General features: G+C 46.1%; 1 protein-coding gene across 1 annotated transcript in view; it reads right to left on the reverse strand.

Annotated features, from left to right (window-relative positions):
- HECTD4 (HECT domain E3 ubiquitin protein ligase 4) overlaps nt 1-26878 on the reverse strand; it is a 2691195-nt gene that overhangs the window by 1984510 nt on the left and 679807 nt on the right. Inside the window, exons 26-27 of the mRNA XM_086943079.1 lie at nt 9098-9290; nt 8619-8723 (exon numbers count right to left, since the gene is read on the reverse strand). Coding sequence (XP_086799205.1) covers nt 8619-8723; nt 9098-9290 — 298 coding nt within the window. The remainder of the gene's footprint in view (nt 1-8618; nt 8724-9097; nt 9291-26878) is intronic.

Consider the following 26878-nt stretch of genomic DNA (forward strand, 5'->3'; position numbering starts at 1 on the left):
GGACATTTCTGCAAATGATCCACTTCCTGCTTAAAGTCCTCAAATAAGTTATTGTCCAAAACGCAAACACAAAAAGACAAAGTATGACTCAACCTCATTCCATCACTCTAGCTCAAAAAAGAAGGAACAAGGCTATCCCAATACATGTTGCACTCCTTCAACGTCCCCGGTTCAAGAACCAACTCTTCAGCTGATCCCGACATGTCCTAAGTTCACTCGGCCATCTTTGATCCCGCAGCAGGTAGTAGCCTTCAAGAAGGCCATGCTGCATATCTTTAGTGATAGTTAAGCTTTCTCTGGTGTGCCTTCGCGTGCCACAGAGTCAGGGGATCTACAGTCATTACTACTGGCAGGGCCTCCCCTGAATCGGTCTGCTCTCCTGGGACCCATCACAAGATCTGTACTAACTCTACTACAGACTTCCATACAGGCCCAAACATTCACACCGGTTCCTACAGTACCAAAACCAACAGACAACATGTGCAACTGAAGACTGAAGGTGTCAACGCCTGTGGCAAACACTGAAAAGGGTAGACTGATCTACCAAGCACCAGGTGTTTCGGGAAGCTGGCAGGATGGACGGTTTAACTGATGGTGGTGGGGGGGGGGGGGGGAGGGGGGAGGGGTTGGGGGGGTATGGGATGAGGGGGGGGCAGTTTTGTTGCTGGGGACAGGCCGGCCACGTTCCTACTTTCAGTGCTTCCAAATAATGCAAAACCAAATGATTTTAAAGCCTACTTTAAATTGTGGAACATGGCCGGCAGGTACCCAGCAACAAAACTGGCCCTCACAGTAGTGAAGCCGGCTACCACCCTGCCAACCCACAGAAATATACAATATAAAATACGGGCCTGACCGGCGACAGTCTGATGCTTACCTATACTGTACTACAAGATGACGAAAATGCAACCAGTCATTATGCAGACTCGCTCCATTCTCTTTTTGGTTAGGACTCTGTCCCCATGCAAGAAACACTCAGCATGCCCCAGGACACAGATGAGGAGAGGGAGATGGATTACTATCCCTTTACTATACCGATGACGCACTATACTTAAATATGCAAAATGCCAATGGGCTAAACACTCCACTGAAATGTACTTTGACTCACTACATGGGGTACTAATGGAAGAAAGTGCCTCGTTTGCAGCAGCTGTCCAGAGAGAGCAGGGTACTAGATCTGCAGTTTCCCTTCATTGTGACAAAAAGAAATGTTCCAACAGAAATTTACCAGGGTGACATCCTCGGTCTCTTGCCATCATATAATCTAATGCCCTAATTGATGCCGTTAAACCCACGCCATGTTCTTGCCTGCCTGTCAGTCACCAAAGATCCTGGTGACATAGACCTGGGCCGGCTGATCCAGAATTCCTAACCAAACACCCTATACTGAAGAGAAATCATTGTACAGGCCGCGACTAGTAAGAACCATCCTAATTTCTTGCCCACACCTCTTCCATATGGGAAATCCAATTGGAAGATGCTCTTGGTAAGCATGTTTTCATCCAGTAGCCTGGCCCACAGGTCCACAATCCGGTATGTTTATACTAGGCAGATACACGCATTCTCTGTGGACATGGCCTGCACGATCTTGCCAGTGGACATGGCCTGCAAGATCTTGCCAGCGGTCCTGGAGGACATCAGACAGTACATGAAGGAGAGGATGCGGCTAAGTTGTGATCCATGAGGGACTGTATACTACTGATTGCTTTGGCAGGGCTCTTGGCATCCCTGTTGTGCTCAGAAGGCATGTGTGGATGAAGTTGACTAGATGTTCTAGCTATGTGCAAGCATTTCTAATGGATATGCAGGGCCATGGATATGCACTAGGGTGGGTTCAGACTCTTTGGGAATAAGGTAGACTTAGTGCTGGAGAGATTTTAAAGAAAGCAGACCTGTGGGGTCAGTATCAGGGCTGCCTCTCTGAATTGGGTCTCAAGAGAAATGGCTAAAGAACTGCAGTGGTGGCCATTTACTACCACCCTGACCCACGTATGATGCTTTCTCTTACCCACCCCAAACTCACAGCTGTGACAGATGTGTCCCTTCTGGTTTGGGGCAGTGGTGACTGGGGAGAGCCCGCTTCATATCAACCCTGCTTCCTGGTCACCAACTACCAGTCAAGGGTCCATGCCAGAGCAGACAAACTAAGCAGGCATCGCCAAGCAGGTCACCAGTGATGTCTCCATTTCAAGGGGGTACAGAGTGTCCTCAAACACTTGTGGGTGAGGAGTCCTGGCTAGATCTATATGCCTCCAGGGGGAATGTATGGTGTCAGCAGTTTTTCACGCTGGAGTTTCCTACAAGGCACACTTTGGGAGGCATATTATGGTTGGAGTCGATTGATGGACTCCTATACTCCTTCCTGATGATACCTCTCCTGTTTCGGGTTCTGAAGATTAAGAAAGGCTGAGTCTAAGTCATTTTGATTGCCTCTCACTAGACCAGAAGTGTGTGGTACCCAGAGCACCTGAGAAACAGCCTTTGCCCTCTGGTCAGGCTTGCATTTCTGGACAACCTGCTGTCTCAGCAGCAGTACAGTATCCTGTAACCTAGCCTCCACAACTTACACCTACATGCAAACAGATTCAGTAGTGGAAGTATACTGTGTCTGATTTGCTGCCCGAGATGGTGGATGTTATACTTGCTGCCTGTCGTCCTCCCAAGAAATCCCTCTATGCTGCCTGAGACACCAATCCCTTGCAAGCTGAATGTTTCAAATATATTTAGCTTGTTCTCTCCTTAGCCCAGAAAGGCAATGATGTGGACAGAAGTTACTTATTGGCCAATTTTGGTAGTTCTGTGTTTATATGACCAACCGTCCTTGTTTAAGTCACCAGATGTGACGTGTTTCATTAAAGGTTTGGTACATATGTTTTCTCCCAAAACGTGTGTGATGCCCCCAGTGGGACCTTAGTCTCATGCACAGAAGGAATGTCAAGATCAGGCTATCCATAGCTGCTCCTTGGGGCTCTTGACGCTGAAAACTTTCTAATCGCCATTACGTCAGCACAACTAATGAGTGAGTTGCAGGTGCTGTCCTAAACTACCGTCATCTAGGGTAAGTGTTGAGGACTAGTGTGACTTCTCTCTATAAGGTCATGACGCAATTTCACGCTGACCAATCTATCAACCTGCTAGAATTTTTCCCTTTGCATCATCCCTCTAAGAAGCAGAACAGGCTATGCAGGGTCTCCAAAGGCTTGAGAAACTCGTCTGCCAGGGGTATGGTCTACACTTGCATGAGGGGTGCCTGTTCTTTATATCTGCTATGCTGTGACATGGACCTCAGTACACAGGCTCATGAAGTACCATAGCCTGATAGCCCTGTCTGACGAGGTGGTCACTTTGTTCATTCTGCACTGCAGGACTTTTTGTTCTGAGACCACTGCTCAGACCCTCTGCCTTGTGAGGTATTGCTTTTATTTTTACTCTAAAGGCGAGGAATCTGCTTAGAGGTATCCACCAGAAGAACAAGTAACACTCAAGAATGATCCTTCTGGTGGATTCTCAATCTAATCGCAGATACCTCACTACCCTACTAACAACAAATTCTGGGAATTAGGGAAGTTTGTATTTCCAAGCAAGGAAAAATTAAGGTGAGTCTAGTCATATAAAAATGGTCTCAATAAAACTGTAGACCACATTTAAGTCACAAATTAACTTGATGTAAACGGGGAAAGGCATCTCCTTTAGACTATTGCCCCCCCCCCCCATCCCGCGGCGGGATGCCTGGCTTTCACCTTGGGGATGCCCTGTAGGGGCTATCTCACAGGGAAAAGCCAGGACGGGTTCCCAAGGCAAGCACAGAGATACCCCTTCGGGGGTCGAATCTGGCGCTATATAAGAACATAATAATAATAATAATAATAATTGTAGAACATTAAAAACTGGCGTAACCAATTTTTATAAAACATCACTTTCCACAATCCCATGTAAAACAGAAGAACCTATTTTGATCTGTTCTTTAAAAGTATAAACTGGAAATAAGACTGTATTTTCTTCATTTTCAAATGGAAACCTCGTGTAGCTCTTGAAAATTGCATACCTTGCATCACTTCAGAAAGTTCAAATCTGGGAACTACCTCATCCCCTGTTTTACTGGAGTAGATTTCATAGATAAGCCCCATGAAAAGTGTCTACCCGATTCTACCTATAAGCAAAACAAACAAAAAATGATAAACTAAGGAGAATTGGGCTGTTACGATTGGCTGGAGAACAGGTTTCCAATGAGCAACAATCACTTCACAAGAGCAACGTAAACTGACATAGTGACACTGCTTTTTAGGTTGATATGAGCCTCCCTGTCAAAGATTGAAAGAAGTGAAGCTCTCTTCCTTGTTTCGGTCATGGGTACCCAAAGAAAGAGTCAGTTGCAACAGTGCCATCCTGCAGTTAACATATACTCGAAAGGTGTCACATGTCTCTTAAAGAATGTCCCAGTAAGGAAAAAAAGCCACTAAGGTCAAACAATTTTGACTATTTGGATAGTTATTAATTGACGATAAAGAGTTTTACGACAGTTGCGAAGTAGACACCAAAAGTACCATGCTTCAAGGTACAGAAAGACTCAATCTTCTACACTGAAGAAACCAATTGCCAAATAAACAGATAAAGAAACAACAATCGGGGACAAAAGGTATCTAAGGTGAACAATCACAAAAGGTGAATTGAAAGTGTTGTTTAAACCCTTTTCAGATCCAGATGTTATACGTGAGAAAAACAGCAAAATACTTCATAGGAAAATGGCCAAAACACCACTTTAGGCAGAGAAACGTTGGCAGCACAAACTAGGAAAACAACCATATTGTTTGGGAATAAATATAACCCAAACACACCCACCATCACATGAAAATGGTGCTTTCCTCGTGTGGCAAATGCAAAAAGAGAAAATAGATCAAATGTTCGAAATTCTGCACTTGATCCCTGTAATAGCTCTGACCCTCCGTACCATCATCAATCAATCAATCAGGTAGTTGTATAGCGCAACTACTCACCCAAAAGGGTCTCAAGGTGCGGGGGAGGCTGGGGGCTGGGAGTGCGGTTCAGTTGAAGAGCCAGGTCTTGAGGTCCATCCTGAATTGAGGCAGTGACTAATTGTTGGAGGTCTCTCAGGTGACTGGTGATGTGGCTGTGGCAGGGGATGTTTAGGATGAGTCGGGCGGAGGTGTTCTGAATGTTCTGCAGTTTCTTCATGAGTTTTTGGGTGATGCCGGCATCGTGCGCGTTGCCGTAGTCGTGTCTTCTGCTGATGAACGCCTGCATGACCATTTCCCTAGATTCGTTGGGGATCCAATTGAAGATCTTTCAAAGCAAGGGGGGCATGTGGAAGCAGAAGGACGATACTATGTTGATTTGACAGTTCATGGAGAGTGAGGAGTCCAGGATGATGCTGAAGTTTTATGCCTGGGCCATGGGTGTGTTCCGAGGGCTGTGGGCCACCAATAATTTTCCCAGGTGGAGGGGGTGGAGCCCAGGATGAGGACTTCAGTCTTGGATGAGTTGAGCTCGAGGCAGCTGTCCTTCATCGAGGTGGCAACTGCCTTTTTCCCATTGTGGAAATTGCTCTTGGAGGCTATGGGGTCAACAGTGAGGGTAAGAATCAGCTCGGTGTTGTTGGCGTAGGAGACGATGTCAATTCTGTGGTTGCCGAGAATGGGTCATGAAGATGCTGAAGAGGGTGGTGCTCAGGCAGGAGCCCTTGAGGCACTCCGCACAGAGGGTGCAGAGGGATACAGTGTCAAAGGCAGCCGAGAAGTCCAGGAGGATGAGGGCTGCATACTCACCTTGGATGAGGAGGGTGCGGATGTCATCTGTAGCAACAAGGAGAGCGGTTTCAGTGCTGTGGTTGCTTCTGAAGCCGGATTGGGAAAGGTCCAGGATGGTTGGGTGCTGATGGCCTTCTTGATAACCTTCATTGGGAAGGGGAGCAGAGAGATGGGTATGTAATTCTTGAGGTCCATTGGGTCTGCAGAGGGTTTCTTCAGTAGGGGGTTGATCTCTGCGAGTTTCTACTCTTCCAGGAAGGTGGCGGAATCGACGGAGCAGTTGAAAGGGCAATAGAGTTCAAGGGCAATGTAGGTGCCGGCTCTGTTGCAGATGTGGTGACAGGTGGGAGCACCGGAGTGGATGCTCTTCATGATCTTGAGGGTGTTGTCAGAGGGGAGAGGGGTCCAGCTGAGCAGGGTCTGCTGGGGTCGAGAATCGTTGGGTTCGATGGTTGAGGGGAGGGGTGGGTGTATCTTGGGCAGCGAAGCGGTGGTAGATCTACTTGATTTTGTGGTGGAAGAAGGTGCTGAGGTTGTTGCAGAGGTCTTGTGAGGGAGTAATGTCTGCTGTCTCTGTGCTGGGTTTTGCAAATTCTTTAACTATGGTGAAGCGTTCTTTGCTTTTGTGTGCGTTGGCGTTGATGCATTCCTGAATGTCCATTTTCTTTGTTGTTCTGATGAGGTAGTAGTGTGCGATGGCAGCGTGGGCTTTCAAGATCTTGTTGCTCCTCCATCTTTTCTCAAGCCATTTACAGGTGTGTCTGGACTCTTGAAGGGCAGGGTAGAATCAGCTGGCTTGCTTGCCGGAGACTTTCTTTGGAGATCCCTAGGTGGAGGTTGCGTGCTGAGGTGTTGGCGCCTGTGGATGTCGGTGGTTGGATTTAGCTGAGGGAGCTGGTGAGCTGGTCTTCGGTGACCTTGTTCCTACTTCTGCAAGGGTAGCGATGGGCGTGGTGGAATACGGTGGGTTTGCTGAAGGAGAAGTGGATGCAACGGTGGTCGGTCCAGTGCAGCTCAGAGGTTTGGCTGAAGGAGATGATGTTACTGGCGGAGAAGATGGGGCCAAGAGTGTGTCCAGCAGAGTGGGTTGGAGAGGTGACTAGTTCCATGAGTACGAGGCGAGGCCAAAATTCAGTACAGAGACTGTGCTTCTGGAAGTCTCTGAACTGATAAAAAGAACACTAGATGCAGAAGGAAAGGCAGTCTCGATACTGCTAGACCTGTTGGATGCATTTGACACGGGTCGCCAAACTAGGCTGCTTAGCCTGCCTTCATGACATAGGCATCGGGCACAGCCCTGAAGTACCTGAAATCTTTCCTCGAAGATAGATGCCAGGAAGTTTGAATGCTGCCTTTTTCATCCGGTAACAGCTGTGTCTCGATAGTAGTGCCCCTGGGCACGGTCCTTAGCCATACTATGCTCATCTATATGACCCCTCTAGCGGCATTGGTCGAGTCTTTTGGGGCCAAGATTATTTTGTATTCTAATGACACACAGCTTGTTTTTTCCTTGAGGAAGACTGAACCAATTGCCCAGAATGCTTACCCGGTTTATCACCAATTTTTTAGTGGATGAATATCGACCATCTCAAATGTAATACTGATAAAACAGAGGTCCTCAGCTTCGTTATAGTTTCAATTTTAACCTGCAAGCTAATTGCCCAGAAGGGGCCTCTCCAGCCAACCTACAAGCTGATGCCGTAAAAAACTTCAGAGTTAAGTTTGATAAACCGCTGATACTACATAACCAAATGAATATGGTAGTAGGCACGTGTTCTGATTTTATCCGTAATGTAAAAAAGTTCTGCATTTCTCCTCTATACCGTGAGGATAACCGTGATCCTGGCCTTGATTATGTCCAGGCTGGATTACGTCAATGTCCTTTATTCTGGTCTACCAAACTATTTGGGGAGGAAAGTGGAAACGATCCAAAATGTGGCAGCTCGTCTGGTGCTCAATCTACCTAGTGGAGCTCATGTCTCCCACATTTGAGGAACCTGCACTGGCTCCCTGTTATCAAGCAGGTCCTGTTCAAAACCCTTCTCATGTAAAGAACGATGAACCACTCTGGTCCGGTTCATCGGTCATCCAGGATGCCTCATTTATATAAACCCACCAGAATCTTGCGCTCTTCACGTTGTCATCTGTCCAACTTTCCTAGGGTCCGACTCACAAATGTAGGAGACAGATCCTTCTTTCTTCTTGGACCACAAGCCTGAAGTAGGTTTCCTGTTGAACTGCATCAGATTGAAGGCAAGAGGCCTTTTAGAAAGAAACTTAAGACCAGGGTTTTCACACTTTAGTCTCTATGCACTCTTTATGATCTTACAATCGCATAGCACCAGGACACGGAGTAGCTGCACGCTCTATAAATCCTTGCATCCGTTAATGTCCACCACCCTATATTCACCTCCCCCAGAGGAAGTGATGGACTGCCCGGATCAATTATTCCTGATTCAAATGCTGGATGGGTACTTGGCCCAGTTGCTCAGAATCCATTAGAGGTCGGGCCCTGAGACATCAGTAGTAAAAGGCCTCAACCAACATGGTTGGACCCTGTAGTTCCTGCTTGTCCCGAGGCTCATTGAACAGGAGTCTAACAAGCTTTTTTTTTTACATAATATCAGATATTTCTTAAAGTATAAAAAGGTTATTACAAATTTAGTATTCCACAGCACTACATTTTATTTTGCTTAACACAGAGTAGTTCATCTTTAAATCTGCAATGTTTCTAATTACAATTTGTTAACCCAGCTTATGTTCGTCAATTATTGAAAAATCTATTAATATTCATCAAAAATTATATTTGTCAGTGTTACGATTAAAAAAGACAAACTATTGTTGAGTACTCACCTCATTGAAATGATAATCGTAAAAAAATGGTGCATCGTTTTCTAGCTTTCCCTTTAATGCATCCTCCACCTCATTTTGCCATTTCTGTTCCAGTTCTGCGACACTCTAACAAAAACAAAAAACAGGGGTTTAGGCATGTTCTTATAATTAAGAATACCCTAAAAGAAAAAACTCTCTACTGCTCAATAGACAGACAATTGTTTGCAGTTTTTATATTGTGCAAACTTGGCCTGAGGGTATTTTAGTCCTTTACATGAAAACCAGATTAAATTACAGAAGGTCAGATTCATTGTTTTAAGGCAAGGGGAGATTAAGTGATTTTCTCGGAATCAGAGGATGTTGAAATAATGCCAGAATTCAAACCTTGTTCCCTAGTTTCAAAGTCGGCAACCCTGGCCACTAGGCAAGTCGTCAACAGTAGTCTTGCTGGGTCAGTAAATGGACTGTTAGGCACTATTTCTTATTCCTAAGCATCCTACCTGCAATTGTCTCTCCATAGCATTTAATTTTTTGAAGGTCTCTCCCATTATTTTACAGAGCAAATCATATTCCTCCAAGTGCTCTTCTCGATACTGAAAGTTTATCAGGGACTGCAGTCCATCAACCAGGTTCAAATGTTTAATGACACTTGATACTACCATTTCTTCCATCACATCAGGCTGAATGACCTCCCTGTGGCAAAGGAAGAAATAATACTGTTCAGTTTAAACTGCGCGGGTTCACTGGCACTGTGTTGCAATTTAGTAAAACAAAATTCATAATCCGCAAACAGTAAAGCTTTTAAAAGTAAAAATATATATGGGCAAATTCTCTGGTCCCAGAAATACGATTATAAGACCATTTATGGAACAAGTACTTCTAAACGTGAGTTACAATAGAATCTAGCCCTGAGAAGATTAGAAACATCAGAAAAACTAAATCTAGTGAACATGCCGGAGGTTACTGGAGACACTTTTGGGGCACATACTCACTCCTCATCAATGTTAGTGACACCAGTAGTGTCATTTTGGCAAGTAGGGATTGGAAAGAAGGAAAGCAAAGGGTTAAAACATGCACCTGTAATATTCCATTGGATTGTATATGCAACATCTCAATCACAAAATAATCAATATTTATATTTATGCTAACAAAAGTAAATGGACAGTCGACAAATAGGAGTGGGAAGCACATAAAACATGTCTGGGTTTGAACCCTTCCATATTATAACCACTTCCTCTTTAAAAAAACAAAAAAAAAAGTAGCATCTTAAGACTAAGGTCCTAATTACATTGGCGGGCGGACTGCTACTGACAGGCCGTCGGTGGCGGCCCACCCTACTTCCAAGGCAACTGTCCGATCACCACATTTTGATGCAGCCGGTAAGATCCCAGAGGTCAGGGTGTAGGAACGCTGCCTCCGACGGGATCGAAGATGGTGTCGGGGCGGAGGTGGGACTCCTATTCCTACAATGGAGGTGGTGCCTGCGCAGGCACCGCCGTAGGAATTAGGATGTCCCTTTCCAAATGCCTTTTCATGGCAGTACCACCGCCATAAAAAGCCACACGGAAACAGACTTTGGGGGGCCCGGTCAGGGCCCCCGTTCCCCATGGGCCCCTGCTTAGTGACCCTGGGGGCACGTGTAGTGCCCCCCCCACAATGCATGCAATGTGTGCCACGCACCACATGGTGACTGGCACCCAGTGCATGGTTGTGCACAAAGTGCCTTTTTCTACTGCTGCTTGTGCTGCAGCCCTGGGTTGCAGCACAAGCCAGAGTAGAAAAAAGCACTTTCCGAGAGCCTCCATGGTGGTGTGATCATATTAGGATGGGTAGATCAGGAGGCCTTTCTCTCCCGCCTGTCGAATGCCCTCTCAGGATGGATGCAATATCCATGGGTGTTGGGAGGGGATTTTAATGCGTTCCTTGATGTGAGGTTGGATCATTCTCACCCTCCTCTACCAGGAACAGTGGCGACATTGCAGGCTAAGATCCTATCTCGATGGGTAAATGGATGGAACTTACTAGATGTGTGGAGACTCCAACATAGTAACCAACGTGAATACTCCTTTTATTCACACCCACATGGCCTACATACTCGCCTAGATCGAGTTCTCCGCACACCGGACCTATTTCCATCTATTTCCCACAGCACTTAGGCAAAACCTTTTCAGACTATAACTCACTTGAATTGACAGTTAATTGGGGCTGAATTCCCGCTATGATCCCAATATAGCGCCTGCAGCCTTTATTATTAGAAGACCCAGTTTTTAGAAATACCACAGCAACATCCATCACCTCGTATTTTGCGGAAAATGAGGGTATGGCTACAACAAGGTCTATGGAGTGGGAGGCTTTTAAGGTGTCAATTTGCAGGGTCTCAATGGGGACGGTGGTGGGTGCCAGACATAAAATTCTTCAAGATCTTATGAACCTAGAGGCAACATTACAATCACTAGAAGTGGAGGCCCAGACAGACGCAGGTGAATTTGAAAAATTACAGGAGGCTATAGTGAAGTATGCGGAATTGCTGGAGCGATTGAGAATAGTTGACTTGAATGCATATACTTTGCACTTGCGTGCAGAGGCAGATAGATCCAGTACATTCTAGCATGCTTGGTTAGACCACAGCCATCACCCACACCTATACTGGTGGTATGAGACATACATCACACACTGGTTTCCACCCAGGTAGAAATAGATGAGGAATTTTAGGACTATTATACGCTTCTTTACAAGGCTTCTCCTCAGTATGCAGCTGGATCACCTGATGAATTCCTTGAGTTCATAACACATCCAACTGTCAAGTGCAAGCATTAAAGACTTGGCTGCCCCTCTTACCTCCTCTGAGATCCGTGGAGCGATAAAGGAACTCGCTCATAATAAAACGCCGGGCTCGGATGGGCTCCCCATCAAGTTCTATTCCACGTTTGCATCGCAATTGGTCCCAAAGCTACTACAGTTATATAATACTTCACTTGGGGAGGGGATCTTACCACCCACAACCAAGGAGGCTATAGTGACTTCCTTATTAAAACCTGTCAAACCTCCTGCGGACCTTTCCTCATATAGGCCCCTATCTATTCTAAATACAGAATACAATATCCTCAGTAAAATTCTGGCGTCAAGGTTGCTTACCCTGCTCACTGACCAGTGTGGCTTCACACCCCGACGTAGCACTTCCATGAATCTTCGTCGCTTCTTCGCTTTATTACATGCGGCTCAGGATCTCTTTATAAAATGCAGGCCGTCTCTCATTAGACAAGGTTTTGATACTCTTAGCTGGTCTTATATGTTTGTAATATTAACAAAGTTTGGGCTCCCTCCCGCTTTTTGTCGTTGGGTAAAGCTCCTCTGCACTAGGCCAACAGGGCAAGCTAAAACAGGATTCAATATCTCCCAAGCATATCAGGTCTATTGAGGGACGCACAAAGGCTGCCCCCTTTCACAGCTATTATTTGTATTACTATTAGAGCCCCTTGTTCAACATCTACGCCAAGTAATGGGGACATATGGTATACCTGTTGGTACAATGACCCACTCTGTGTCACTCTATGTCGATTAAATGTTACTATATTTTAAAGACATGCACTTAGATTTACATCCCATAGTTATCTTGCTGACTCAATTTGGGTCCAAATCTGGCCTACACCTGAATGCCTCGAAGTCTATAGCATACTCCTTTTATAATAATTGCAACCTGCCATCCTTGCAGTTAGGGGCAATGCAACTTAAGATGGAGCCAGTCACATTTAAGTGTTTTGGTATACAAATATATAGATCCACTACAGATACAATAGACGGTAACTTGGTCCGTACAATCACCTCATTAAAGTCGCAAGTGGCTTTTTGGAACACCCTGCCACTAACGACAGCTGGCCGGCTGGCAGTGGCCAAGATGGTCATGTTGCCAAGACTCCTGTATCAATTTGTGAGTCTTCCAGTGGTGATTCCAGCATGGATCTTTTAAACCCGGGACACATTACTGACAGGTTTGATATGGGGTATGGGGCGTCACAGGATAGCATCACTAAAGTTCAGTTGCTGTGTACTAAAGGTGGTATGGGGGCCTCAGATTTCAAGGAATACTGCATAGTCGGACAGTTGCAATGGTTGGCTTATTGGTTTGTGGGCCATAACTTGTTTGAAATTGGACACTCAACTGGGTGGCTAAGGCTTTGATCATTGAAGTCATTGCTTTGTCCCAGATCCAGAAGAAGGAGGGATGCCCCCTCCCTTCTCCATACAGCACTACGCTATTGGAAATTAGCACAGAAATATTCCAAAGTGCATATTCCATAGGCCCCAAATGTTCCCCTCTGTGGCTTACCAGCCCTGCAGGGAGTTCTATCGGCCAACAGGTCGATACAGTGGTCGGAGGCTGGAGTTGAGACGGTGGGCTCCCTGTTCGTGGATGGAAACTTGATACCTATGATGAGTTTGTGAGAGTCAATGCAGTACCACATATGCTGTTTTTGACCCATGCTGCAATTGCACATTTTATACACCGGCTTTGGCTGGTGAAACAGAGAGCCATACACCTTTCACATATCGAAGGCACTCCACTTGGCCAGATGGTTGCACCAAGGATTGAGGGAACACTTTGACATCTCATTACAGTCCCTTTGTCAGAAATGGGAGGGAGACATAGCCAGAGTACTCATTGACAAGGAGTGGGCGATGGTCCTAGATTATCCTAAACAAGTCTCTCGTAATGCCAGATTCAAACTTATACAACTGTTGAAATTGCACAGGGTTTACTAAACACCACATACGATTTAAACAATGTACCCAACGGCTTCCCCGGACTGTCCTCAATGCCATTTGACTAATGCTAATTTCATTCATAAGTTTTAGGCCTGTCCTGCCTTACAAGGGTTTGGGAATGAAATAACAGCGGGTCTATCCCAAATCTCCGGGCGTTCTTTTTGGTCCACTATTGAAGCATGCCTTATGGGACTCTCCCCACTCCACAAAACAGCGGTGGTATTGCGCTGCTTCACGGGGCTTTCCCTACTATTGGCCAAGAGATTCCTCACACACCATTGGAAATCCCAATCAAGTAAGGGAGCTTGGAGAGAGGAGGTCGTCAGGAGGGCCACTGCAGAATGGGAGGCGTTACAGCGCGAGTACAGAGGGCTTAGGAAAAAAAGAAATTTCAAGGGATTGGGCCCAATTAGTGGAACAATTCAAAATGAGTACCATTGTTGACCAGGGAGAGTGAATACAGAGGTCCTCCGTAATGTCTTTGACCATATTGACTGAAATAGCATACAGTGGATTCATGACAATCATTTCTTGACCGCCCCCCCCCCCAGACCCCCCCCCCTCCATCTCCCTCTTCCGTGCTCTAATACCCCACATAGATGTGGCCGGCGAATCAGATGACTGGACCATGGCAGCTAGTTTTATTTGTTTTTTTTTGTTTTGTTTTGCAAGGGAGTGGGGGGGGATTGGAGTTGGGCATGTTGCTAGTTTTTACATTTTAATCCTGATACTTGTATGTAGTAATTACTGTACAATAATAGCTGTAAAACACAGTAGCATATCTCTGTCCTAATCATACCTTTACAGGATGTAAGAATACATGAGTAAGATCAAATATCTGTATGTTTGAAGCTATACTTAACTTGAAAACGAATAAAATGTGTTAAAAAATAATAATAATAGACTGGGTAGGACCGCCGACTCATTGTCTGACTGTCACCTGCCTGATACGATGGCGGTCAGCGGTCCGACCGACCTTCACTGTAATGAGAGCCCTAACTGTTAAAAGTGGATCTGGAACCACACCTGTGGAGTGCAGTATGCCTATAAGCATGGAATAGTCCTGCACACGTGCAGGATCCTGAAGCACCTTTCCAAAGAAAATGCATTTCATATTCGCTTTTTGTTATAAAAGCCATATTATTTTATTTATATATTTTTTTTCCCCCAGGTCCAATGATTAAGCCATCAATCCCCCCTTTGGGAATAGCTGTGCTCTGATGCTTTTATCAGTATCCTGGCTGTATTCTGGCAACCTCCACAAGGTTTTATTTTAGCGATCATTGCTGGTTGAAGCATTATTGCTGAGGGATGAGGTCTACATTCCATTTCTGTCCCTACCAGTTTAAAGAAAACTGAGGCAGCATGTTGCTTGTTAGCCTATCGATTGCACATTTAAAACCTAGGCGGCAAATGAGGACAAAAAGAAAAAAAAAAAGATAAACAATGGAATGGGGTCTACATGTCCTTTACGCCCTTATATTAAAACATAAATATTGATATAAATATGTTAAAAAGGCATCAATAATTAAAATTGGAAAACTCATGATGTTTAGGCTTGGATTCCTCATCCATTTTAAAAGACTCCAGTATAAAATACGAATCAATATCTATATGTTTACTAATACATGGTACAATACAATTGCCTGTGTCTTTTCAATATAGACATCTGTATTATTTGAATAGATTTTGAAAAAAATACGGACAATACACTAAAGCTTTAGACCTACTTTTGCTCTTAAAAAACGAACTGCTAGCAGAAATCTACTAACGCCAAAGACAATGACCTGTGCAGTTTCAGTCTTTAAAATTCTTTCCGCCTCTTTGCATGATCTCATTTCTAGGTTTAAACAGATCGGTTTGATCCATTTTTTCCTAGCCTTGGCATATACAGGACAAAAGAAAAGAATATGCAGCTAGTTTTCTTTGGCTTTACCTGGACATAACGTACACAAATCATCAATGTTTTCAGTAAGATTACTGGCCCATTTTGCTACAGTTGTATTAATATTCATTACACCATATCTAAATTTCATGTATAGTGTTTTGGCAAGTTGAGGGCGTACCTCATCCAAGACAGGCTCACAATATGCCATATCTTTGAACAAAAGGAACCTTGTCGTTAACACCCCACCTGCTGAATCATGTAACACACTACTTTGAATGTATGCCCAAAAAGTAGATTTTAATACCTTTTTCGAGGCTTGGGTCAATGAAGACGGGTCATCCCAAAACTGGGATAAACCAATCCTTTTCAACCATAGACAAACATGTCTGAGCCATGTGATACTGTTGTTCTGATCCAATTCCATAATTTCTTCTAAACCGGCCTTATAATCTAACAATTCTGGAGTTGACCAGAGACTTACCCATAATGTAAGAGGTCTTAAAATTGCATAGCGATCAGTTCGTTATATGTTCAGGTCCAAAGCGATTGGTATTAATGGTGTACGTACAGGAAGGCTTACAGTGTTCTATAAAATTTGTTTGCTCCCACCTCAAAATTCTTTTTACAGAAGGGTCCCCATATTTCAGCCCCATATAATGCCGCAGATTGAGCTTTATATTTGAACACCTCCAGTGCTGGGGAAACAGCCTTAGTAAAACTATTCCCATGCCTTTTCATAATTGGCAACGTATTTTGTGTCAGGGTTATCTTGCTTTTTTCTATTTGGGTCTTCTATGATAGTTTAGCATCCAAAGAAATACCCAACTAGCTGAAACTCTGTACGTATTCCAACTTTTGACCATTCAAAACTATGTTTTCCCGAAAGGTTTTGTGGGGATTTATAGCCATGTATTTAGTCTTACTAATATTGATTTGAAGGCCTTTGGTGTTGCAATATGTCTGGAACTAATTCATTAAACGTTGTAACCCCTTGGGTGTTTGCGATACTAGTATCGTATCGTCAGCGAATAGAAGTGCTGGCACCAATTCACCCCTTAGTTTTGGTGCATCATTTTTACAGCCATTCAAAAAATTTGGGATACCGTTGACGTATAAAGAGAATAATGTGGGTGCCAGTATGCATCCTTGGCGAACCCCCCTTTTTATAGGGATTGGTCCTGTTAGTTCACCCCTTGGACCTCATCTAACCTTGGCGTAGTTATTTTCATGTAGCCTCATAATCTGTTCAAGTAGGTTAGCTGGCAACCCTTGGCATCTCAATCACTCCCATGCCCGAGGAATAAGATCAAACGCAGCCTTTAAATCTACGAAGGCTACGTAAAGATAACCCTTTCTTAAATTTACATATTTCCAACAAACAAGAAAATCTGAAGACCTGACCTATTGTACTGGTTTTAAGTCTGAAACCTGCCTGAAATTTAGAAAGTACAGTGTTTTCCTCGATCCATATATTTATGCAATTTAAAATGCGCCTTGCAAAAACTTTGTTAAATATCAACTAAACTGATAGGGCGATAGTTTACTGTGTCATAACGATTTACCTTCTTAAAAATTGTAAACATTTCCGCCCCTTTCCACGTTTCTGGAATTTCTGCGCCCGCTACTATGGCATTACATAAATAGTTAATATAGGGGCCCCAGACACTGATTTCATGCTTAAATAAATCTCCCGGAATTTTATCAGGTCCAGGCGCTTTCCAACTTGGGCATCTGCTCTGGAGTAGGGATTAATACAGTAATGTCTAGTAAATGGGTGCACAGACCTTCATGTGGCTTTGTTGCAAATCATGACATTTGAAATATTTCTTAACAAAGCAGCATATTTACAGCTACTAGAGTAATGTAATGTAATGTAATGTATAGGCATTTATATAGCGCACTACTTACCCGGAGGGTCCCAAGGCGCTTCGACCGCTGCGAAACCCTTCCTGGCTTCCCTGAGAGATGGTCCCTTAATGGGTATCTCCAGGGTGAGACCAGGCATCCCCGGCGGTCTGGTGGGGCCGTTAGTGAAGATGAGGCAAGCTAATGCCCAGAGTTGCCGAGTGTGATCGCTGATCAGAGTGGGCACCGAGGCGAGAGAATTATCGAGTCCGCTGACCCTGGTCCAGAAACCTGCCGCGCCGGGAATGGAACCCTGGTATAAACAAATCCGGGGGACGGGGATGGGTACTTGCTTCGCCCCCAGTTTTGCAGGACTCTACCTGGGCTGGTGGGAGGAGCTAGTGGTGAACAACATCTCCCACTATAGTACCCACGTCGTCCTCCGGGCCCGTTACATAGATGATATTTTCTGTGTTTGGGGAGGTACATTGGATGAGGCAAAGGAGTTTGAAACCATCCTCAATGATAATTCTCTGAATTTGAAATTTACAAGCACAATGAGTCAAACCGAACTAGAGTTCCTAGATGTAAAACTAGACGTTAAAAGTGAAGGATTGTGTAGCACCCTGTTTCGCAAAACAACGGCAGGTAATAGCCTGCTACATGCGGGAAGCGGTCACCCCCCCAACCTGATTAAAAGCATCCCACTGGGGGAACTCATAGGAGCTAATTGTAGTACCCCAGAAGGATATGTACAGGAAAAAGAACATATGAATAAAATATTCCAAGAGAGGGGATATAGTCGATCTATAATTAAACAAGCAGAAGATCGAGTGAGTCTCCTTTAAAGAAAAGCTTTGCTTCTCCCCAAGAAACATGACAAAAAAGAACAAATACGTTTCATTACTACTTATGACAGTCAGGCATGGGAGGTCCGTCGCAGTTTGAAAAAATACTGGGATGTACTCAAATTAGACAGCGATTTAAAAGAGGCTATAAATGAAATCCCCTCAGTAACCTACAGAAAAGCTAGATCTTTGAGAGATAGTCGAAGTACTACTCTCATTAAGGAACCACGCAAACTAAATACGGTCCAGGGGTTTTTTCCCTGTAGGAAGTGTAAGGCCTGCAGACACAGCCACAATTGCAAATTACTAAAATTGTCACAAGACCATATTGCCCACAAAATTAACAAACATTTACATTGTAACACTGATTTTGCTATTTATGCGTTACGGTGTCCGTGCAATAAATTCTACATTGGCTGTACTACTAAGCCAGCCAAATTGAGGATACTAGAATATCTGAGGGCGATAAAAAATCTGAATCAGCAGTATCCAGTGGCCAGACACTTTGTAGTCGAACACAGACCAAATCCTGACCTATTAGAGTTCACTGTTATTGACTGTATTGAGAGAAGGGAGAGGGGCGGAAACAGATGGCTGGAACTACGCAAACTCGAGTCCAGATATATCATTCAGTATGATACTTTACAGCCAAAAGGGCATAATGTGGGGGATGAGTTGGCGATTCATCTGCAGAGCTAATAAGTGTATCATTTTAAGTTTTATGCTTGTGAAACAATGACAGCTGCCTAAAAAGTATATCTCCATTCCTATGGTTTTAATACGATTTTAACTTTCACCTTGTGATCGAACTAAACAGTATTGAGTAAGAATATCATTGTTTTCTGTTTACAGGATAAGAAGCGACCAATTGAACACATGGCTGTCTTCGCCCACTTGGGCAATACTCACAAACTATTTCTTTAAAATAATTTTGTCCCTTATGAAGTACGGGAAACAACTTATGCCCAGGAATTCGAGGGAAGGGGGTATTTTATCTCCCTAAGCTAATACGCCTCGCATTTGGCAGCTGACTCGAAGTTTCTACATTAGGGAAATGGCCATGGCAGGAGTGAGGGGACAAAGAGGAATGACTACAGTTTGGGGAGCGGTGTGAACAGTCCCTACCAACCCACCTGTGACACGCACGGACCCATCGTCTTGAAGTTTCACCCCCACGCTACCGACCAGTTTACTGCTAAGACTGTGCATTCTGGGATATGCAGTTCCGAGGACTTTAATTGGAGCTGCACAGGTGAGCCTGCAGCTTAAGGGGGAGGAGCATGAGTGCAGTTGAGCATTCCACGCAGGAGGAGATTCATTGGGGAAGGACACAGTACTGGGCGCTGAGGAAGGTCTGCTGACCGAAATGCATTCGCCGCTGCTGGCATCCTCCTCAATGAAGTAGCTGTTCTTTATAGGTATAGAGGAATGGACAACGGGGAGGCGGGTGGGCATGTTCCCGAGGGTAAGTAACTTGTTCTTCTGATGGATACATCTGCCAGTGGATACCTCACCTTGTGAATAGAGTTCCACAGCAGTCCCCACTTCCGGAGGAGGGTGTCCACTCTTTTAAACCAGAAAATCTTGGAGGACAGAACGCAGAAAGTGGCCATCCCTCCTCACTTCGGTATCTAAGCAGTAATGCTTCGCGAAAGTGTGGAGGGAAGCCCAAGTTGCGGCTCTACAAATATCCTCTACAGGTACACCCCTAGACAAAGCAGATGTAGAAGACTTTGCTCTAGTAGAGTGAGCTCTCATACCCTCTGGAGGTTCCTTACCAGCCAAGGCCTAGCAGATCTTGATGCATAGTATAATCCATCTTGAGATAGAGCGCTTGTACACAGCTCTTCCATTTCTGCAGCCAGCAAATCCAACAAAAAGCTTGTCATCCACTCTATAGTCTTTTGTTCTATCAAGATAAAAGCTCACCGTCCACTTGGGGTCCAGACGGTGAAGTCGCTCCTCCTCCTTGAAGGGTGAGGGGGAGGATAAAAGGTAGGGAGGGTAATGGACTGTCCTAGATGGAAAGGAGCTACCACCTTAGGCAGAAAAGCAGCCCTGGTCCTGAGAACCATTCGTTCAGCATGAATGGCAAGAACGGGGGCTTTGAACAAAGAGCTTGAAGCTCACTTACCCTCCTTGCCGAGGTAATTGCAACCAGGAAGACTTAACATGAAAGTCTCATGGGACAGTTGTGCAAAGGTTCGAAAGGAGAACCCATCAGAAATGTAAGCACAAGATTCAAGTCCCATTGAGGCACAATAAAGGGAGTAGGAGGAAATTTATTTGTAAGGCCCTTTAAAAACCTTTGAACCACAGGAGATTTAAACAAAGACGGCTGATCCGGCAAGCAGAGAAAAGCCGAAAGATAACCCTTAACCGTAGCCACAGCAAACCCTTGCCACACCAGGAAAAGAGCAAATTGAAGTATGTCAGATAAACGAGCCCTCAAAGGGTCAATGGACTTCTCACCACACCAAGACAAAAATTTAAACCATCTGTATGAATAGATTGACTTGGTGGAGTCACGCCTGGCCGATAAAATGACATCCACCACATCATGTGGGAGAGAAAAGGAATTCAGGTTGCCCCGTTCAATATCCAGGCATGAAAGTGTAATGTCTGGAGGTGGGGGTGTAGAACTTGCCCCTCCATCTGAGAGAGGAGATCTGCCCTGAGAGGGAGACGGAGCGGCGGGCACGAAGAAAGGTGGAGAAGATCTGTGTACCACACCCTTCTTGGCCAATCCATGGCGATCAAAATGACTTGGGCCCGGTCTTGGCAAATCTTCCTCAGAACCCGAGGAATCAAGGGTATGGGAGGAAACGCGTAGTTGTGAATCCCAACTCAACTGAAACGCGTCCCCCAAGGCTCCCTGCATCGGAAACTGGAGACTGCAAAATGACGGGCAGTGAGCATTCTCGTGAGTGGCGAACAGGTCCACCCGAGGAGTTCCCCATGTCCGAAAGACATGATGAACTACCTCTGGATGAAGCCTTCACTCGTGGTCGGCTGAGAACTGCCGACTGAGACTGTCTGCACGCACGTTTAGAACTCCGGCCAGATGATTTGCCATCAGACAAATCTGATGATCCTGAACCCAGGACAGAGACACTGCAAACCCTACTCCTCCCTGCTTGTTGACATACCACATCGCGGTGGTGTTGTCTCTCAGGACCTGAACCGGCCGACCGCGAAGGGAAGGGAGGAAGGCCTTGAGTGCTAGACGTATTGCCCATAACTCCAGAAGGTTGATGTGAAGCAACCTTTCCTCTGGAGACCAAAGACCCTTGATCTCCAGATCCCCCAGATGAGCACCCCACCCTAGAGTGGATGCATTAGTTATCACCGTGGCCACCAATGGAGGTAGATGGAAGGGCTTTCCTTGAGACAGATTGCCCTCCACGTTCCACCAAGACAGAACCGCTGCAGTTTCTCTGGAGATACTGATCGACTCCCTGAGATCTCCGTTGTGTTGATACCACTGCCTGCTTAGGTACCACTGGAGTGCCCTCATATGCCAGCGTGCATGGTTGACCAGCAGAATGCAGGAAGCCATCAGACCGAGCAGACGAAGGACCGTCAAGACTGGAACTACCGCTCCATTGTGAAATAAAGGAATCATTTCCTGTATGTCGCAAATCCGTTGAGGGGGAGGGAATGCTCAACATACAGTTGTATCCAGTACTGCACCAATGAACAGGTTGCGCTGGGAGGGCACCAGGTGAGATTTGGGCACATTTATCGAAAAACCCAACCTGTACAACAACTGAGTTGTGTCTTGCAGATGATGGAGCACTTTCTCTGGAGATTCCGCCTTGATCAGCCAATCGTCCAGATAAGGGAATACTGGAATCCCTGATCTTCTGAGATGTGCTGCCACCACAGCCATCACCTTGGTGAAGACTCGAGGCGCAGTAGTAAGACCAAACGAAAGGACCACAAACTGGTAATGTTGCCATCAGATAAAACAGAGATACTTCCTGTGCGACTTCAGGATTGGGTTGTGAAAATATGCATCCTGTAAGTCGATCGACACCATCCAGTCTTCTTCCTGCAGCGCTTGAAGAACCTGCGCAAGGGTGAGCATCTTGGAACTTCTCCTGCTTCAGGTAAAGGTTCAAGATCCTGAGATCCAGGATTGTCGAAATCTGCCATCCTTCTTGGGGATCAGGAAATACCGGGAGTAGCATCCCTGACCCCTTTCCTGCTCTGGAACCACCACGATCGCACCTTTTCTCAACAGTGCCAGGACTTCCTCCTGCAGAAGCAATAGGTGGTCTTCCGAGCAAAAACCTTGGCAAGGAGGGTACTTTGGGGGAAATTCCCGAAAGGGAAGAGCATACCCATTCTCCACGAGATTGAGAACTTTAAAGATCTGATGTAACCGATTCCCAATCCCGTAGAAAATAGGTAAGCCGACCCCCTACAGGACCCGCATGATCCGGAATGGCAGATCTAGGGCTGCTTTGCTGCTGTGGGAGGGGGGTGGGTAGCACAAGAGGAAGAGGAGGAGGAGGAGGAGGAGGAAGACTGTCGTCCACGGGGACGAGCTCTTTGTCTGCCTCTGTAGGACCTATACAAAGGATTTTGCTGCTGCTGCTGCTGTGTCTGCCTATAGGGTCGAAAAGAAGATCTTCCAAATCCCCTATATCTTTTGGTCACAGAGCCTCTGGATTGCAGACCCAAAGATTTTGCTGTTGCCCTGCTGTCCTTAAACCGTTCTAAAGCAGCATCAGCCTTCTTTCTGAAAAGGCCTGAGCCATCAAAGGGCAAATCCATTAATGCGGCCTGAACATCAGCCGAGAACTCCGAGGTCTTTAGCCAAGCCGCTCTTCTAGTGGCAATCGAAGTGCCCATTACTCTTGCTACCGAGTCTGCTGTGTCCATACCACTTTGAATGACCTGCAGAGCAGCAGCTTGCGTGTCAGAAACCACCTTGTAGAAATTGTTTCTGTCCTCTTCAGGAAGATTAGGTGACAACTGCTTCACTGAATCCATCAAAGCACGACTATACCGTCCTAGCAAACAAGTGCCATTTGTTGATTTTAAGGCCATACTGCCAGATGAAAATACTTTTTTTGCAGTCTGGTCCAACTTCTTTGATTCCTTGTCTCCAGGTACCTGAGGAAAAGCACCTACGGATCTCTTAGTGCAGGCAGCTTGCACCACCAAACTCTCCGGTAAGGGATGAGAGGACAAAAAGTCAGGGTCACCAGGAGCCACTCTGTAACGTCTATCCACGGCCTTAGACACTGCAGGAGCCGTTAGAGGCCTACTCCATACTTCCAGTATTGGATCCGTTAGGGTGTCAGTAAAGGGAAGAATGGGTTCAACCACTGATGTAGGTGAATGAAGAACTTCAGTCAGTATATTTGACTTATATTCAGCTGTAGGCAAAGTCAAATTCAACAAGTCTGCTGCCTTTTTAATCACAACGTGATAAGGCGCAACATCCTTAGAAGGAGCACCTGACACTGAGTTTAAATCCCACTCAGGGGACAGCTCTAACCCATTGCCTCTCTCAAGTCATCAAAATAATCCTCAGGATCAAGAAGTTCACCTTCCTTGTATTCAGCTTCCCTATAACTCTGCTCCTCCAAAAGGCGCTGGGCTTCCCGCCTCGACCTCTCCTTTCGAATCGACTTCGTCGGATCCGGTATCGACTCCGAAGGCTCCGGAGCCGGCGTTAAACGCAGAGCCGGGGCCGGCGTCGAGCTTCGAGGCAGATCTCGAGATCTATTCGACGTCGGTGAAGCCGCATACGGCGTAGATGACTTCAGCGACGCCGGGATGTGCCAAGAAGGAGTCGGCGTCGGCATAAAAGGAAGGAAAGGCGCCGGAGCATAGGCTTGAGGCACACCCAAATTATAAGCCAATGGACCCATGGGACCAGCCGGTGCTCCAGAGGGGTACATGGCTCTCGCATAAACACCATACATGGAGTTTAAAAAATGCGAGGGGTCGTGTCCAGGACCTGGAAAGGGAGGATACGAACCCACGGCTGCTCCTGAGGAGACTGCACCAGAGTCGACACCTCATGTTCCTGTTTGTCCTCGGGTTGGCCAACCGGAGTCGTAGAGCCCTGAGGATCAAGAACCTCTTCCTCCTCACGCTCCGGTGATTGCGATGGAACTGGAGACGGATTCAACTCCGAAGCCGGTGAATGTTCTGGAGTCTCACAAGGCAAGACCTCACCTTTAGGATCCTGACCCGGTGAGGGAGTTACCATGCCCCTTCCATGCCTTCTTTCAGATGACCTAGCTTTTGAATCCGAATCCTTCCCTGAATACTGCCTGGAACTATGTCTTCTCTTCTTATGCTTCTTCTTCGAAGACCTGGAAACATGCCCCGATGTCGACTTCGAAGCCGACCTCGAACGAGACCTCGACTCGATTTCGATCTTGACTTCGAACACCTCGACCTCGAACTCTTCCTGGCCTCCCTACCTTTTAATTTGACAACAAGCAGTTTGGCCTCATGTTCTCGAAGAGCCTTCGGGTTCATCTTTAAACAGGATCGACAACTCTGGACGTCGTGATCCGAACTCATGCAGTCACTATGCGGATCCGTGATGGACATCATCTTCCGGCATGCATTACAGGGCTTAAAACCGGTCTTCTTCGACGACATTTTTCGAAAAGACAACACCACCAAAAAAGATACAGAAGAAATCCAACAGTAACAAAGTTACCACGAATCGCAATAGAAGATTCCCGAAACCGTTAGCGTCGGCGACGTGGAAAAAAGGGAACTGATGTCCTCACGCCGACGTGGGCCTAATAAGGAGTCAGTGACGTCAGTCGGAGTCGCGCGCGATGCCGTGCTCCTATGACGTCGTCCACGCCGGCGTGCTGCAAAAGAATTTTCCGAAAGTTGCTGACGCAGGGGGATATTTACAAGGTGAGGAATCCACTGGCAGATGTATCCATCAGAATGAAGGATCATCCTCCCAATTTCGCGCCTAGATTTTTTATAGAAGCTGCAGCCACCAGAGATCTGGTGCTGGAGGCGGCCCCTTCCCGAAAAACATCACCGCCGTTTTTCCAGGATTGCGTTTGTGTTTATTATTGTTCATCCACAGCGCAATAACTCTCACATAGCCCTTGAAGCTTTTGAAGGAGTCCTCATTTTACTCTTTAAAGGAAAAAACCAGCTGGGTGTCGTCGGAGCATGAAATCGCCTTCACCCCCCATTTAGTTATCAGAGAGAACAAGGGAGCCAGATAGAGGTTGAACAGAAGCGGACTCAAAGCTGACCCCTGAGGGGCTCCGCACCAAAGATGTTTAGGTTCAGACTGAGGGTTGCAAAGCGACCTTCTGAGAACGATTATTGAGGTAAGATTTCAGCCAGGCAAGGGCCATTCCGCCAATGCCCATCTCCTGCAGTCTTTGAGCCAGCACGGATTGATCAACTGTATCGAACGACGCAGAAAGATCCAGGAGCAACAGCATCACCAATGCCCCTGAATCTACTGCCAGTCTTACTGATGCCCGCGAAAATCAACAACTACAATGCAGAGGTGTCCGTCGCTTGCCCACGTTGTCAAGCTGTGGGTGCAGATTTGCTGCACATGCTGTGGAACTGTCAGAGAGTCGGGGAGTACTGAGAGTCAGTAGTGACAGGACTAATCTGTTACACAGGCCGCACTATCTCCCTAAACTGGGAGACTTGCATTCTGCACCTATATGAAAACAACAAACGTTTACGAGTTACCTCTCGGTTTCTGACACTGGGGCTGATCCCTGCAAAGAGACTCGTCACGAAGCGTTGATGATCTGCAGAACCCCCAGCGGTACAGGCCTGGAAGCGCTTGCTACAGGTCTGGGCTGTGGCAGAGAGTGTAGCTCTGCACTGGGAGAACTCACTGGGTCTTCAAAAGATCCCAATTGCGGAAAACTGGGAAACAATACTACGGGAACTTCGGAGTATCAATGAGACCCCAGAACCCGACGATGGCCCTGCAACGGGCGAGCAGCAAAGGAGACCCTCACAGGCAACACGTAACATAACAAGTCTAGAGGCACGCGCAGTGGCTGCCCGATGCACCTACATAGACATACCTTGACTTATCTAGAGCACGGTGCCCCCGCCCTCCCCATCCTGCGCAAGTCACCCCTCAGGTGCCGCCACAATGACATATTCTGTACTCCGGTACAAAGCCACAAACGAACTGCCCACCCATACCCCCCACTCAGTTACTTGTAGTTACTCCGACTCCTTCGCCACTTGACACCCCCCCAGCAGATCTGACACACTGAAGCAGCGAAAGTGCATTCCATGGGAACGTATTCCCCACCTGGCGTGCAATCGCGAACCACGGGGCACACACCACAGAACACTTACTTGTGTCCCAGCCCGTAACGCCAATTTATCGTGTAGCTGATACAGCTATTCACTTTCTTCCAATAGGCACCAGTCACGATTGCCACCGTAACACCTTTAGTTTGGGCAGCTCCTGCCAGACCAGTAAACATGATAACTGAATGCTACAACATGGCAGGGGCATGCACCGCAATGGCCCGACAACATTATCGCCGTCAAAGTTGCCTACACAACTTGTTCACAGCGTTAACTGTTCACTTTCGCAATTACAAAAGCCGACCCCCAGATGTATTATGGCACTCCAGCAGCCGAAGGATGTCCCACATATGTACCAATGCCATTATTTTTGATAACAGGTACTGTGTATGTCAGAGCTGCAGAGTTGTAAAATGTTTTAAACTGTGTTAAAATATTGTTTCACGAAAATACAATAAACAGATTTAAACAAAAAGAAATCTCTGCCCCTAGAAATCCATTCGTAGAGCAGGGAGGATGGGTGGGTCAGTAAGGAATCTGCAGCTAGATAAGTCATTACCAAAGGAAAACAACTTATTCACCTGATAGGGGACTTCTAGCTGCAAATGCCTTACCTTTAGGAAAGATACCCAAGC

This window comes from Lissotriton vulgaris, chromosome 11 (genome assembly GCF_964263255.1).
Source record: "Lissotriton vulgaris chromosome 11, aLisVul1.2, whole genome shotgun sequence".
NCBI classification, from domain to species: domain Eukaryota; kingdom Metazoa; phylum Chordata; class Amphibia; order Caudata; family Salamandridae; genus Lissotriton; species Lissotriton vulgaris.